Raw genomic sequence first — 14,276 nt, 5'->3', positions numbered from 1 at the left:
TATGGGACAAGAAGGTGACTGGGAACACCCAGCACATATTTACCAAGGGCAAATCATGCCAGACTAACCTGATTCCTTTCCTCAATGAGACAGGTAGCTCTGTGGATAGAAGGAGGGCTGCTTATTTGAAGGATCTCAACTGGCTGGAAAACTAGGTTGACAAGAACCTCATGAAGATCAGAGACATATGAAAAGTCCTGTAACTGGCACAAAAGAACTCATGCAACAGAACAGGCTGAGGGCTGACTGGCTAGCAAGCAGCTTCAGAGAAAATGACCCAGTAGACGTGTGGAAAGCTGAATATAAGAGCAGTGTGACCTTGTTACGAAGAAGGTCAACTACATACTGTGCCGTATTATCAGGAGTGAAGGCTGATCACAAGTCCACACCTGGAGTACAGTTTTGAGTGCCCAAATACAAGACAGATCAACATGCTGGAGCAAGTCCAAGATGATCAGGGAGCTGAAGCACAGCAGAAACAGAGGCTGAGAGAACTGGCTTTGTTCATCTGAGAACAACCTGACTTAACTAGACCCGCTTTAAGCACGTCCAGTACAACAGTATAGCCACATACATAATTCTGTCATTCTGTATGTATTCTTTCAGCTTTTCTGTTTTCAGTGTGTAAAAACGAAAATAATTAGCATTGAACATATTAAAAATATAGTCTCTTTAGTTAAAGTTTGTCTTTAAAATCATCTGCAGATTCTGATCCTTCAAAATATCACTTATATCTTTTCCCAGAAGATCTTTCAATGTGGCTGTTATGAAGAAACTGCCTCCAAGAAGCTGTCATTTGTTATTCACTAGCCAAATCACTATAATAGTAGTTATTGAATAAGCGTCATACATTACTGATGTAGGTGATCTCTTTGGATGCTTTGTTGGTAGGCTTAGTCGTCGTCTTTTCTCTGGAACTTCATCACTGCTGCTGCTCCACCCATCAGTATCAGAAGTATCTAGCTGTTTCTGATGAAGCTCCTGAAAGATTTCTTCCGTTTGTGTTTTTAACACTGTATAAAGTGGACTCACCAGATACTGGGATGGACAAACAACAGAGGTACCATGATGTATGCTATGCCTTACTTCTCAAAGACATGATATCATTTCTGACTTAAAACACAAAATTCCAAAATATTATGGTAACAAAGTTCTTAAAAACCTTTCCGTTCAAAAACCTTAATTACAAGATGAAAATTCTCATAAGAAATGAAGTTTCCCGTGTTCCTACTAAAGAGGATGCAGCATGTACAGCTGTTTCCCAGTTCTCGCTATACCACCTTGCTACCAAAGCCATCAAGACAGACACTCTAAGTTTAAGAGACAACAGATATGATATGTGTGTGGGTGTATGGGGTAGAAGGAACACTCAGCATATCAACACCTCATTATTAACCCCTCATTATGGTTTTAAACTGAAAGAGGGTAGATCTAGATTCGACATAAGGAAGAAATTTTTTACAATGAGGGTGTGGCACACTGGCACAGGTTGCCCAGAGAGGTGGTAGATGCCCCATCCCTGGAAATATTCCAGGTCACGTTGGACGGGGCTCTGAGCAACCTGATCTAGTTGATGCCCCTGGTCACCTCAGGGGGGGTTGGACTAGATGACCTCTAAAGGTCCCTTCCAACCCAAACTATTCTGTGATTCTATTTTTATTCAAACCTTTCTGTCTGCATGTTACCAACAAATATGACTAAAAGCATACGGCTAGAAAGTAAGAGCAGCTCAGATGAAGGGAAATTACTTGTAAAACTGCCCTTATATGAGCGCACTCTGTGCCTTACCCCCATTTTATACTATGGTTACAGACAAACCCCTGTGCCTGCATAGCTTGTCAATAGTTAAATACATCTGAAGAACAGAAGGTCCGGCTACATCCAACTAATTGAAGAACTCTGACCTGTACAAATATGTGAAACAACTGAGAAACCAGGAGTATCAATCCAATTATGCAACTAAAAATAATATTTCCTAGATTTTCCTCTACGCACACATGTAGGTATCTATTCATATAAATAATACAGTTTTTAAAATTAACCTACCTCTTGTTCTTCCTGAGTTCCAAGCACATTCACAAGAATTCCACATATGGTACTGACACGGGCTTTTCTTACTTGTAAGGCAGATTCATAGCCAGTTGGAACAAACTCCAGAAAATATTGCAGTATATGGCAAAAAGCAGCTTTCAGCTTTTTAGACTGAAGACACATAAACACATCACCTTCAAACAATGCACAGAGCTTCTCTAGTAGCATACTCAAATAGACAGGTTCAATATTTTTGTAAGAATCTGCTTCAAAAGGCAACAACGTCCTCACCAACAGTAAGAATGGTTCTCCCCAAAATTCTGATTCTTCAGCATCCATTTTGAGAGCTGACTGTAGAATTCCAAAGAAAACTGTAAAGAAGACACTGGCCAGCTGTTCTGGAGGTCCTCCTAAGCGAATTAATTTTACTAAAAACTTCACTGTCAAAGCTTTAACTTTTGGACTGCCGTGCTCCAACAGGGAGCAGCCTATCCCCCAGAGAATAATATCTTGTCTTACAAAAAACACATCTGCAGCAATAGCTGTCAGAATAGACATTAATGTACCCTCCAAACATTCTACATTGGGCATACCCATCAGCTGTAATGGTGCCAATCTTAAATATCCCACATTGTCATTTGTATTACTTGAAAATCTCTTTATAGTCACAGGCCAGACCAGTACATCTCCCCGGAGATGTTTTTGTGCATCTCTTTCATGCAGGAAGATTAAGTCTTGGAAAAGCTGAAGCATGTCTTTTGTTAGTACTTCAAAAATGGAACAACTCTTCATTTTAAACAGAAAAAGTAAAGAGCAAATGACGTCACAGATGTTCTTGTGCAATGTGTTGCAGTTTGGAGTCGCAGCAATTCGGAGAAGCCTTGTTATGATCCAGTTACTGAATTCTAGGAAAATAGAAAAGAAAGAGGAATCAGAAAATTATTACGATAAAACCCAAAACCTCCTATTACAAGCACGTCCTTGAGGGCAGGTTGCTCATCAGTAAAACAAAACTCCTTGAGATGAATGCATGTAGGCTTAGTAAACAGACGACCTTCACTGGGACATTTCTGCAGCAGATCTTATTGAAAAGAGGAAAAGGGGAGGTGGGGGAGACCGACATTTTACACTGGGTAGTTCCAGACATTTTCCTCTGAAAAAAAACCCTCCGACAATGGATATAGGATATATCACCAACATGAACTGGGTAATATCACTAAGCAACAGTAACGAATACAGTCAAACTCTGTCCTGATAAATTTCCATTATCACAAGTGCAAATCAATTCACAATATTAAAAGTCTGTCACAATATTCCCTTACTTATAAATATAAAATATCAAACTTAAAAATCTGCCTTTCCCCCAGTTTTTTCTTTTTTTTATGATCCCATTATCAGAAAACTTAAATCCTGAAAATATCAAGCTTCAACATAAACATTTTCAACAAACTCACCAATGCAGCTGCATTCAGTTTCCTCCTGATTTCCATCCACATTTACAAACATAAGAGGGGAAGATTTCATTATATGTTGAATAAAATCAAGCAACATTACAGAACTTGGCTGTGAATCTGATTTCTTAATCAGTTCCAAAGCAACTTTAAAAAAAAAAAAAGACATTTCTGAATTAGCTTTTTTAAAAAAAAAATCAACTTCACAAATTTTGTTGACACCTAAAAGGAAAGAGGAAATTTATTATACAAAATACTGTGTTATGGTATTAAACCTGTATAATTATCAATTGGGAGTGTGCTTTATTAATCTATGATAACGATTTTGTGCATATTGCAAACCCGTTATGACACCAAACTATATGAAGAAAAATATAAATTGCTCACCTTAAACGTTATTCATTAATATTACATGCATTAACCTTTAGTTAGTATTATATCCAACTGTTTGATGAGTGAAGAATAGCAAATAGTTAACATTTCATTTTTTAATCACAGGATTTTCCCTAGGTTTATGACCTTGGTAGAAAAAAAAACCAACCCTCTAAGAATTGTCTGAAATATCCAAGAAACAGAAGTTTTTAAATGCTGAGTTCAGCTTACTGCATCAGAAAGTTTAGCAAAATACTAAACATAACTAATGCTGCTATATAGCTCCATTGAAAAAGGTATCTGAATCGCATCAGATTTATCCAAATTCCACATGGTTAGTTATGATAAGGAGGAAACCATCTCAGATTCAGATAGCAATTAACCAGAAAAGTTATATGGTAATGATAAAATACAACACTTATGTATTCAAAAGCAGTATCTAAACTAGATTGCCTTTTTGTTTCTATTTTTATAGCCTTCCCTTTCAGGACTATAAGAGAATTAACAAACGTCATCTGAAGAGTAACACCGGTATGATGCTTAAATTGATCAATTCACTAGACAAAATATTACTCTTACTGAGACAGCTACATGAAATTATACCTTGGAAATGGTAAGTTACCCTTACTGTGATGCTCCTTGATGCAAATGTACAGATAACAAAAATAGTAATTTTGTATTATGTCTTTCATAATTACCAAAATGTCGTTATAGTATGTAATAATTGGAACCTTAACATAAGGAGTACTAAAATAAGGCTTTGTTAGAATTTTAAAATTAAAATAAAGCTGTTTACATCAAAGTATTTCAATTCTGAAAGACCCTGAGTATCAAGACTTCCAAGCTATATTACTCAATGAACAATCATGTTACATGATACTCCCAATTTTCAATGTTGTGAGCATTTATATTCATACAACCCAGCATTACATTTCCCCCCCCTTTTTTTTCTGACTTAAGTTACCTCACATGATAATAGCAAATACTTCAACATGGAAGTTATTTTAAAAAAAGTAATAAATGGTATTGCATTCAGCCGCTGAACGTTTGTTGAAATGAGAGTTGTTTTGTCAAGAGTTACTTAAAGCATAAAGCCAATGATAATTTTAAGAGACAGGGATGTAATACTTACCAACATCTACATCTGTAAGGATTCTGTCAATGAACTGGCAGAGTATTTGTCTTGGTTTCTGCACAACTGTATTGTATTCTTCTGGACTAGCACTAAAATTAAAAGTGCATTATTTTGACGTTATCCATTATAGAACACAATGTTGAACACTGATTTTGTTGTTATTGTTCTAGATGTCTTCAAAAAGAAATACAAATTGATTTCCTGTTTTAGTGACCAGCATATTGCCTGTTCCTTTCTCCTCATTCTTCAGAAGTAAAAAGTTTTATAATGTGCTAAAGATTATTTAATTTGGTTACTCAATTATGTTAGATATGTATTAAATGGACATCTGACAGATTAAGAGATTTATCCACGTTACTACCAAGCAATAAATCAGCTCTGGGGAAGGAAAAAGAAAATTAAGAACTCTTTTCACTTTTGTAGTTAACCAAAATTATTCAACTGATTAGCCACCAATACCCAGGGTAGGAGGTGTCAATAGCAACTGCTCAGGTGACCAAGACGGCAACTACCTCTTGTCATGTCAAATCTTCAACATACAATTGTACCTCCAAGTCAACTAGCTGCCTACCACAAAACAAAGCTGCAGTCAGACCTTTAGAGCCAAACATTTTCAAAGTCTTTCAGTTCCCAGTGAAACCACGCTGCAAATCCGGCGGACATCCCCAGGATGCAGGGTGCTACGCGGGCCAACACGACTCCCTCACAGCCCGGGACAGAGGGAGCAACCCGGGTGGGTGGCGGGAGGAGGAGGCGACCGGGATGAAGGGAGGGCGCGGGCCCAGCCCCAGACCTCACACAGCGGTGGGGAAGGAACCTGCTTTTCCGCCTCCCCACGCCACACACCGATGCCGCGGCCGGCCGCACCTCCCCCCCACCCCTTACAAAGCGGGGGCGGGGGCCAGTCCGGTCCTACCTGGCCAGCTCCCGCAGCGCCGGGATCATAGAGGCCATCTCCAGGCCCTGCTCGGCCATGGCTCCCGCTTTGAAACGGGCCGCGCGCTGCTAAGGCGGGAACGCGTGACGGCGTCCGGCAGGACCCAAAACTCCTCCCTCGTCAGACGGGCGACCGCGCGCCCCCGCGTCGCGCTTCTCAGGTTTAACCGCTTCGTCACCAGGCGAGAGCGCGGTCACGGCGGCTCCGTGCCCGGTTTCTAAGGGTCTCCGCGGGGAGCTCCCCGCCCCAGCAGGGCTCTCCTCCGCTGTGCAGCGCACACACAAGGCACAAGAGAGCCGCGGCCGTTTCTCGGCATGGGCACTGAGGGGCTACCGGGACCGCCCGGGGCAGCCTGGCCACAGCTGCGGCGCCAAGGGACCGTCAGCGGTGGGGGGGCGGGGAAGAGCCATGCTTCTAAAGGTGGCTTAAAGCGGGGGGGTGGGGGGGCAGGGAATAAGGAAGACAGTCCCAGTCTGAGGGGCGGCAGGAAGGAAACTTCACTGCTGCCCGAGAAACCCCCGCTGGAGCGCTCCCCGCAGGGCAGAGGAGAGCAGGGGGCAGCCTCAGGTGTGAGAGGAGCCCCCCCCCGCCGCAGACACCGGCCCCGAGCCACGCCCACCTCGGCCCTCCTCCGCTGCCGGCCGCCCTGCCATTGGCCGCCGGCGCTGCCCGTCCGCCCGCCCCGCCTCACCGGCAGCAGGTGGCGCCGGGCGCCGGCGAGCCCTGGCACTGCGGGAGACAGCGGCAGCCGGCGGCGGGAGGGCAGGTAGGGAGCCGGCGGACCGACGGTGGCTAGTTGTCGGTGTCACCCCTTTGCCGTGACCGGCGGGAGAGAGGGGCGAGTCCGGCTCGCGGGAGGGCGTGTCCTGGCAGGTGCGGGGTGGGCGCCCCTCCCTGGAGGTAGCGGTGAGGAGCGCACTTAAACGGAATCTAAAGTAGTGGTGTTATCTTTTTTTTTTCTTTTTACATTTAGTTTATGTTCCTCGGAGGGAGTGAGCGCCGTTAAATGCATACGGTACGAAGGGTTTTGAGAGAAAACCCAAAAGGCTGCTTAAGCGTCACGCCGCGTGCGGGGAGTTAGGCGCTGCCCCGCGCCGCGGGCCGGCGCGCGCCGCGGAGGTCAGGTCCGGCCCTGGGGCCCGGGCCCGGTTGTGCAGCAGGCCTGCAGCGCTTCGGAGGATGAAAGGATAAAATAAGGGGGGTTATGTGTAGACAGGGAGAGTACGTGAGGGGATGGTGAAGTCTGAGCTTTGCTGTTCTCATTAGGAGATACAGCTCCTGCATTTGCTTATGAACTTTGTCTTTTCGTCGTTCCTGGGCTGAAGTAAAATCCTCCTGGAAGCTTCTAATTCTGTTGCCTGTTTCCACCGTGCTAGGGTTATGTCTCTTGCATGTAAAACAGTCCACAAAGTGGGTGCATGTGTATTTCAGTTACTGATTAATTTCAGATGGATGCTTTCAGGAAGCTTATTACTAAGTTTTAATTCATAGTTTGGTTTTTTTTTTCATTGGAAATTCTGTTGACTTTTCAAAGGTTGCTAACATGGGAAGGACCTGGAGTACTTCGAGAAATTTACAGACCATAACTGACTTATATAAAGTCAGCTGTTAGAAAACTAAGACAAAATATTGTATAATTATACAACATATGAGTCTTTCAAGAGTCATTCCTAGAGAGAAGGCAGAAACCATGTAGCTTTACGTGTTTTGTTAAGTAGAACTTGGTCCAGGAAGACCGAGTATGTCTGGGTTTTTGTTATCAGTGTTATTTTGAACACAAAACTTTCTACACAATTTCAATTTAAAAATATCTTCTTATTGTGAAAACAACATTCTGAGTATAAACTTCCAAGCCTGAGACAACAGTCACACTAAGAAAGGTGTAAATTGTACTACTTGCTAATATGATGTAGAGTTAAAATTCCTGTGTCATCCCTGATAAACTTAAGAAAGATAACAAGATATCTGTTGGGATCTGAGAGTTTGAGCAGGCTATATTATTCTTTAGCTTTCAATCCTAAGAAATATGATAAATTTACTGACTCACAGGGTGATTTTTTTGTTGTTGGCAAAGCATAAGCGGGGCACACAAAGTGCTTAATGGAGAAAAAAAAAGTGCTTTTGCCTGGAACTCTCTGGAGTCAACGAGACCGTATTCATGTATTGTAGAAGTGCTACTGTTTGTCATGCTGTATGAATTTGTGGTGCAGCTTCTTTAAGCATTTACTAAACGTATAATTCAGGCTTTTTTTTCTTTTAATAAGTACTTACAGCAGTTCACAAAAGAGAGATCTCCTGCTCCCTGTCCTTCACTGGGAGTGAAGTTAGGTGACTTTTTGAGTGTCCATAAAAACAACTTCATTGTGCTGTGAGGGCATAAGAAGTCTTTTAGATGCTCCCCATAAAAACATCTTCATGGGCACTCACAAAACCTAGCACTCCTCGAACCCTCCAAAGAAACACCAACTGAAACACCTGACTTTGTTCCTTGCTTTTCTTGAGCACCTGGTTAGCAGTTCAATAACCCCTTAATTAATCTCCTTCTTTCTTCCTTTTCCCATTATTTTATACTTTTATGTCTGTTGACCCTGAAGAGGAGGAGGCAGTGTATCGTCATCCAGCTGGAGGGGGTGACTCACTACAAATGAAAGTAGTGTGCCTTGAGACCATCCTGTATTTTCTCTTCCAATGCAGAATTCATAATGGTTAAAGGAGTTTTAGGTGTGCAGACCCTGCAGCTTGCAGACAGAACTCTGGGAGAAATCATGCAGATAGGTAGAGCTAAGTATGAAATCCAGTGTATGTGGCAGTACCAAGATTTCTGCCGAAGCTGACATTACTTCCCACCTTGGGCAGTCCTCTCACTTTGTAGTTGCATGATTCTTCCACACCCAGGCCTCTATCTTCTTGGCTTTCATTACTACTTTACCACACGCTTCTGCAGGTCAGTGTACCTATTTTAAGAGACTGAATGACTTTGCCTTAGACCAGCAGGTCCCAGAGCTCAAGAGCATGTTAATTGTACTTTTATTCCCTCTGAGGTAGAATTACTGTTGTCCTTGGGGTTCATCCACTCTGTGGATATACGTGAGGTGTTCCTCCATGTGATTAGTGTGACTGCAGTTAAATATCAGCTGTTTCTTGCAGGTAAACTCAAGTGATTATACTAAGACATTTAAATGCACGTGTATTCCTTGATGCCTTCGTGAACTGTGAAATATTAACCTCATACAGGCTGATACACTGGTCAGAGGAAATGCAGCCAAGATGGTACCTGGAGGTCCTCTGAACTGTACTAAGTAGTTTCATGTAATATCGAGGTGTGTCTATCACTTGCATGGTTGCTATAATAACACCTGATAGTCTGCATGATTACTTGAGGACTAGTTTCCATATATAGTCATGAAACTGGTTGTTAGTTACCTGACCTTTGAACACTTTGCATTGTTCCTGTATACAGTAAAAATGTGTATTCCAGCATGCTCTGTTTTCATCTATGCCTGTGTTGCTTGGTCAACTTGGCTGGAGCCAAGGGGCACAGATTAAAATTGTATCTTGTCCTGAATATTGATTTGATGATTTAAAAAAAAAGTGAAAAATTGAAACAGGTGGTAAGTGGTGGTAAGGACCACAGGCAAGCCAGCAACTTAAAAGCAGAACATGTATATTCAACTACTGAACAAAAACACTGCAGGTAAAAGAGTAAAAAAGTGAGGAAAGAAAATATAAAACATGAAAATCTGCTTTTCTTGTGTCTTCTTTTATAGGTAATCTATCTAGGTCTTAGTCCTGCAAGCATTTACCCATGTTTTTCATATAAATAAACCTGCTTACATACTTAGGACTATTGAGGATGTAAAATTAAACATTTGAGTAATTTGGAGAGATAGCAAGTTAGATTAATAATGCCAGGCTCCAAAAGAATATATATTTATATAGCAGCAATGACTACTTTTTGCTTATCTACAACTGCTACTATTAAAAATAGTTGTCTGTATATAACTTTTTGTTACTTGTTTTTTGCTTTTTAGTACTTCTAGGAAAGATTATTCTTGAGGCTAGTAGCTGTGGAGGAAACGCTTAGAAATATATTTACTATCAGGATCAGTGTTATAACATCAAGACTGAGGTGATAATGTTTGAATGAGAGTAAGGTGCTTGGAATCTAGTTCCCTAAGGCAAAATGTTCAGAATCTTAGATGCTGATTTGATTTTAAAAATAAAAATAAAATCCAGAACTAGTAGTGATGCCTAAAAGTCCCTTAATAGAGTGCAAAACTCTGTACTACTCATGTTGAGAAAATTGTGCAGTGTTTCAATTTAAAATGTCATCTAAACTACATTTTAAAGTTGTGGCTGTTGTAATTACATAGGTGGTTATTTTTATTAAAATATTTCTTCAATTAAAATCTGAATAACTGTACTAGCTACAGTTTTTATAGTGGAAAATTCTTGTTTTCTGAGAGAGATTTAATGTGAGGAGAAATAATTTTCCATCTGGTTCTGTATTCCATACTGATTAAGACTAGAATAGAGTTTATGCATGGGAATACTGATAAAAGTTCTGTTAACTGTCAGCTTTCTTCATTCCATGGCTTACTTTAGAAACGAACGCAATGGAGGAAGGAGAAAGGGAATTCATGGTTTTTGTCCTTTTATCCTCTTTTTTAGAAGTCAAATAAATTAAACCTATATATGTTGGAACAGAATTCATTATTTTTTGGATGTTCCTTGGTGTGACAGGTATACTCGACCTCTTGATCAGACTATTTTCCCAGTACTTGGAACTCACTCTGTGAGGATTGTGTCAATGGAATGGACATCGCCTTAATAGCATGTAATATGGGAACACCTAAACTAAGAAGATTCTACCAGTACCCTTACCCTTAAATCTAACACTTCACGTGAAGTCTGGTGTAACATCTAGTTGCAACTCTTCTTATTGCAGTAATAAAATATTTTCATGTTCAAGTACTTCACATCCATGGTAATTGTTGCCATAAAATGTCCAAAAATCACTAGGTCTATGTAAACGGATTAAATAAATGTAGAACAGGAGCACCAGGGAGTAAAAGGAGCTGATCCTAGCAAGCAAGTTTATTACTGGGAAAGGCTCCACTGTACTGTGCCAGACAATAAGGAAACAATAAATTGTAAATGCAGTGCTGGGAAAAGATACCTAACTAAGCAACTGCAAATGCTTTTGAACCGAAAGCACAGGTTTTAAGATCTTCTCTGTAAGATGGTGTCTCACTAGCTCATTTCATCCTTGGCATTCACTGAGGAAACAGTTGGCCAGTGGTCACGCTGTGATATGCGATGGGGTATTAACAATGAAAACAACTGGCATTAGTCAGGTCAAGTTCAATGTGGATCAGGAGTTCCAGGTTACTGACAGAACCAATTCTGCCTTATAGTCATGTAGTACCGCTTTATTAAGGGGTTTTTAAGCATCGCTGTTGCTATACATTTTAAAAAGGGCTGCAAAATGAAACAGCAAGGGTGGCTTCTCTATTTTCCAGGGTATTTTGTTTGTGATAAAATTACTAACTGTGTGATTTCAGCTTTGATTCAGCTGGTGACATGCAGGAAACACTAAATGTCAGTCATGGCTTTATTATATACCTTATTTGTTTTGGCACTTCTAAATGTTAATTACTTGTTTAATTTCTAGATTTTTATGTCGGGGTGTGTGCTTAATTACTCCTATTACATACAGGTGTCCAAAGAGAATAAAGGTGGTATGTCACAATAGCTCATCAGTGAGACTGGTATTCCTAAGCCTCAGAAATAAATTCTGCATAAAGCAGATTGTGTGATTCTACATGCATTCTTTTGGTAGGAAAAGGATTATCAACACACTTGCAGGGCTCTCCTGCAGATGTTTCCTTAATAATAATAGGCACTAGCAAAAAAAATATTAATGCTGGATCCAGTATTAACCAGTTTAATTCACTTACTGTATTTCTCCTTTCACCTTGTTGTTAATCGTTGGTAGAATGGACTAATTAAAAACATTGACATGTAGTACAGCTGAAATATTAGGCCATATGTTATCAGCAAGATTATATTTAACTGAAAGATAATTTAAATGATTTGTCTCAAAGTGAGCTTCAGGAGCTAGCTGTTTCTTTTCAAAGCAGGTGTTCCCTCATAGGTTTTTGTTTTCCAAAATTTTTATAGTTTGGAATGGTTTTGTCTTACTGATTTATCAAGCTCTTCTAGCTCCACGTCTCCCTTTCTTTCATTTTGTTTCCACATGTCCTACGCTTTCACTTTGCACTGGTTTATCCCCTTACGACACAGGGAAACTAGATTGTGTTCTTTCATATCCTAATGAATATATCTTTGATCTTTCCAAAGGGATTTCATTATTCTGCTATGTGTCTCCAGATACATATTGCTTAACATACATGGAAAACATATATCCTTTGTTAGCTACAGTGTTGGGAACTGTGTAATGTTTTGAACGTTATGTAATAGTGTGATAAAATGTAATTTTATCAGAATTAATTAAAATGTACATGTGGGTACACCACTGCAAAGTGGAAGCTTCCATTGTGTATATGGGAATTACTCCAACCTCCACCCCCCTTCTAAAAAAGTTAAGACTGGCAAAATTTCAGTTGCCCCTTGCAGTTTGGTAATGCTTTATGTGTCAGGCTGGTTAAGCTTTTGCATAAAGGTGGTATTAAGAGGGAATGCAATATTTTATTTTTTTTTTTAGACAGAGACTTAAAAAAAATCGAAAAGTAATGTGTACACACCCCAAAATCTTCAAGACAATCCATTCTGCCTGAAACTCAAACCTCCTGGTTGACTTCTATGGCATGGGCAAGGTGGTTTGATCACGCCCTATTAAAGCTGCTCCCCAGAGAGGCTTGATGGCAGCACGAAACTAGTTGTTTGTCATGCCAGAGCAAATCCCTACTCTGGCGCTCTGTGTTATATTTGTTTTCATAAGGTGGCTTGCACCCTAAAATGACAGCCCTCCTGTTGTGGTGAAGGACAGCTACTGGGTCAGCCAAGCTGGGCTTTTTAATCAAGTTCTGTCTTATAGACTGACTGCCTTGGGGAAGCAGAAATTATGAAATAAGTATAGTAATAAATCCACATATTTCTGTTGCATTCCCAAATTTCTGTGTGCTTTCCCTCCTGAGATATCTTTTGTGGTGGTTGATCTATGGAACAAATTCTTCTGCCGTATACTTTATTCTTTAAGCTTCTGTTCTGCTTTTTACTAAGTAAATTAAGATCAAGGCATTTAAACTCAATAGGATTAATCCATATCAGTCCTTCTCAACCAAATAAGCATATGTTGGATGAGTCATTGCTACCTAAGAAGTGCTTCATTAAGATGTCACTTTGGACTTGTATTGCTTTCAGCTGGACTCCTCAATCAGAAGGAGATAGACCAGTAATTGTGAGAAAGTTTGTCCCTCATATCTGAATGGAAGTATGGAAGGTAAGCATACTGTTGGCTTGCTAATGGATAGTAATAGCACAATAAATATCTGTGCCACATTTAGAAATCTAAAAATAGGGGTTTAAATATAGATTCCTATTTAATGCTCAAAAGCATTAATTTTGGAGAGTTGGAAATCTAAGTTATTTTTCATGAATTGTCACTGTGTAAAGTGACAGTAAAGAACATGATGGTTATTCAGTTTTTGTGAAGGTTACTGGGAGGAGGATCAGCCCCTTGGTACAGACTTGTAGCTAACTTAAAATCCAAAATATTTGCCTATTTAGTAAAATATTATGTGAAGTAAAATGTCTGTCTTGTAAGATCTCCTCCAGGGACATATTTTGCCCTTGTAAAAGAGCTGATTTATCAGATTATTGATCACACTTGATCATTTTATCATGAAAAAGGCAATTTTTAGCTACGAATTTCATTTGCTGAACATGTGGAAATCTTTTTTCAAAGTCTTAACAAGTGTTAGGACTTAAAAGCAGTGTAAGAAATATTAGTATTTTACTTTGAAAGCATCACGGTTTGGAAAGACTTTGGACAGTTATCTAGCAATTTTGGAAGACTAGCATTTATTGCAGGCTATGAGAGCAAACAATTGTCATATTACTGTGGGACATATTTTAAGATGGCTAGCACAAATACGTATCAAATTTAAGAATACTCAGAATTCATGTTTAAGCAAAAAGACTCTTTACAAAGGTGGTCGGCATGACCAGCTTGCAGGATTTTTCTGTGTAGTAAGTATTGTGCCCTGTAGTTACTAGAGTGTAGGTAACTGTATAAGCATATCTTTCTCACTTTATGTGACTTTAAGTCATTAATTTTAAAGCAACAAGTAATTTTCTAAACTATCATTTTTAGGTTTGTAAGGGT

At 40.0% G+C, this 14,276-nt stretch overlaps 2 protein-coding genes across 5 annotated transcripts in view; one reads left to right on the top strand and one right to left on the bottom strand.

The window, feature by feature from the left end:
* The window catches only part of ATR (ATR serine/threonine kinase), a 42,100-nt gene extending 36,074 nt beyond the window's left edge, over positions 1–6,026 (bottom strand). The window contains exons 1-6 of one of the 3 annotated variants that reach the window (XM_064457685.1): positions 5,906–6,026; positions 4,987–5,078; positions 3,486–3,629; positions 2,323–2,936; positions 2,047–2,202; positions 851–1,038 (exon numbers count right to left, since the gene is read on the bottom strand). In XM_064457685.1, coding sequence (XP_064313755.1) covers positions 851–1,038; positions 2,047–2,202; positions 2,323–2,936; positions 3,486–3,629; positions 4,987–5,078; positions 5,906–5,964 — 1,253 coding nt within the window. In that variant the 5' untranslated portion in view covers positions 5,965–6,026. Of the gene's footprint in view, positions 1–68; positions 100–850; positions 1,039–2,046; positions 2,937–3,485; positions 3,630–4,986; positions 5,079–5,905 lie in introns of those variants that run through there. The other 2 variants (XM_064457684.1, XM_064457686.1) reach the window with 2 other exon arrangements.
* A 588-nt stretch (positions 6,027–6,614) lies between these two features.
* PLS1 (plastin 1) overlaps positions 6,615–14,276 on the top strand; it is a 45,543-nt gene continuing 37,881 nt past the window's right edge. The window contains exon 1 of one of the 2 annotated variants that reach the window (XM_064457682.1): positions 6,615–6,692. The gene's annotated coding sequence lies outside the window, so the exon portion shown is untranslated. Of the gene's footprint in view, positions 6,693–8,496; positions 8,577–14,276 lie in introns of those variants that run through there. The other variant, XM_064457681.1, reaches the window with a different exon arrangement.

Source organism: Phalacrocorax carbo, chromosome 7 (genome assembly GCF_963921805.1).
Source record: "Phalacrocorax carbo chromosome 7, bPhaCar2.1, whole genome shotgun sequence".
In the NCBI taxonomy this organism is placed as follows: domain Eukaryota; kingdom Metazoa; phylum Chordata; class Aves; order Suliformes; family Phalacrocoracidae; genus Phalacrocorax; species Phalacrocorax carbo.
Note: the sequence above shows the minus strand (reverse complement) of the source record. Positions and strands in the feature narration are given on the sequence as shown.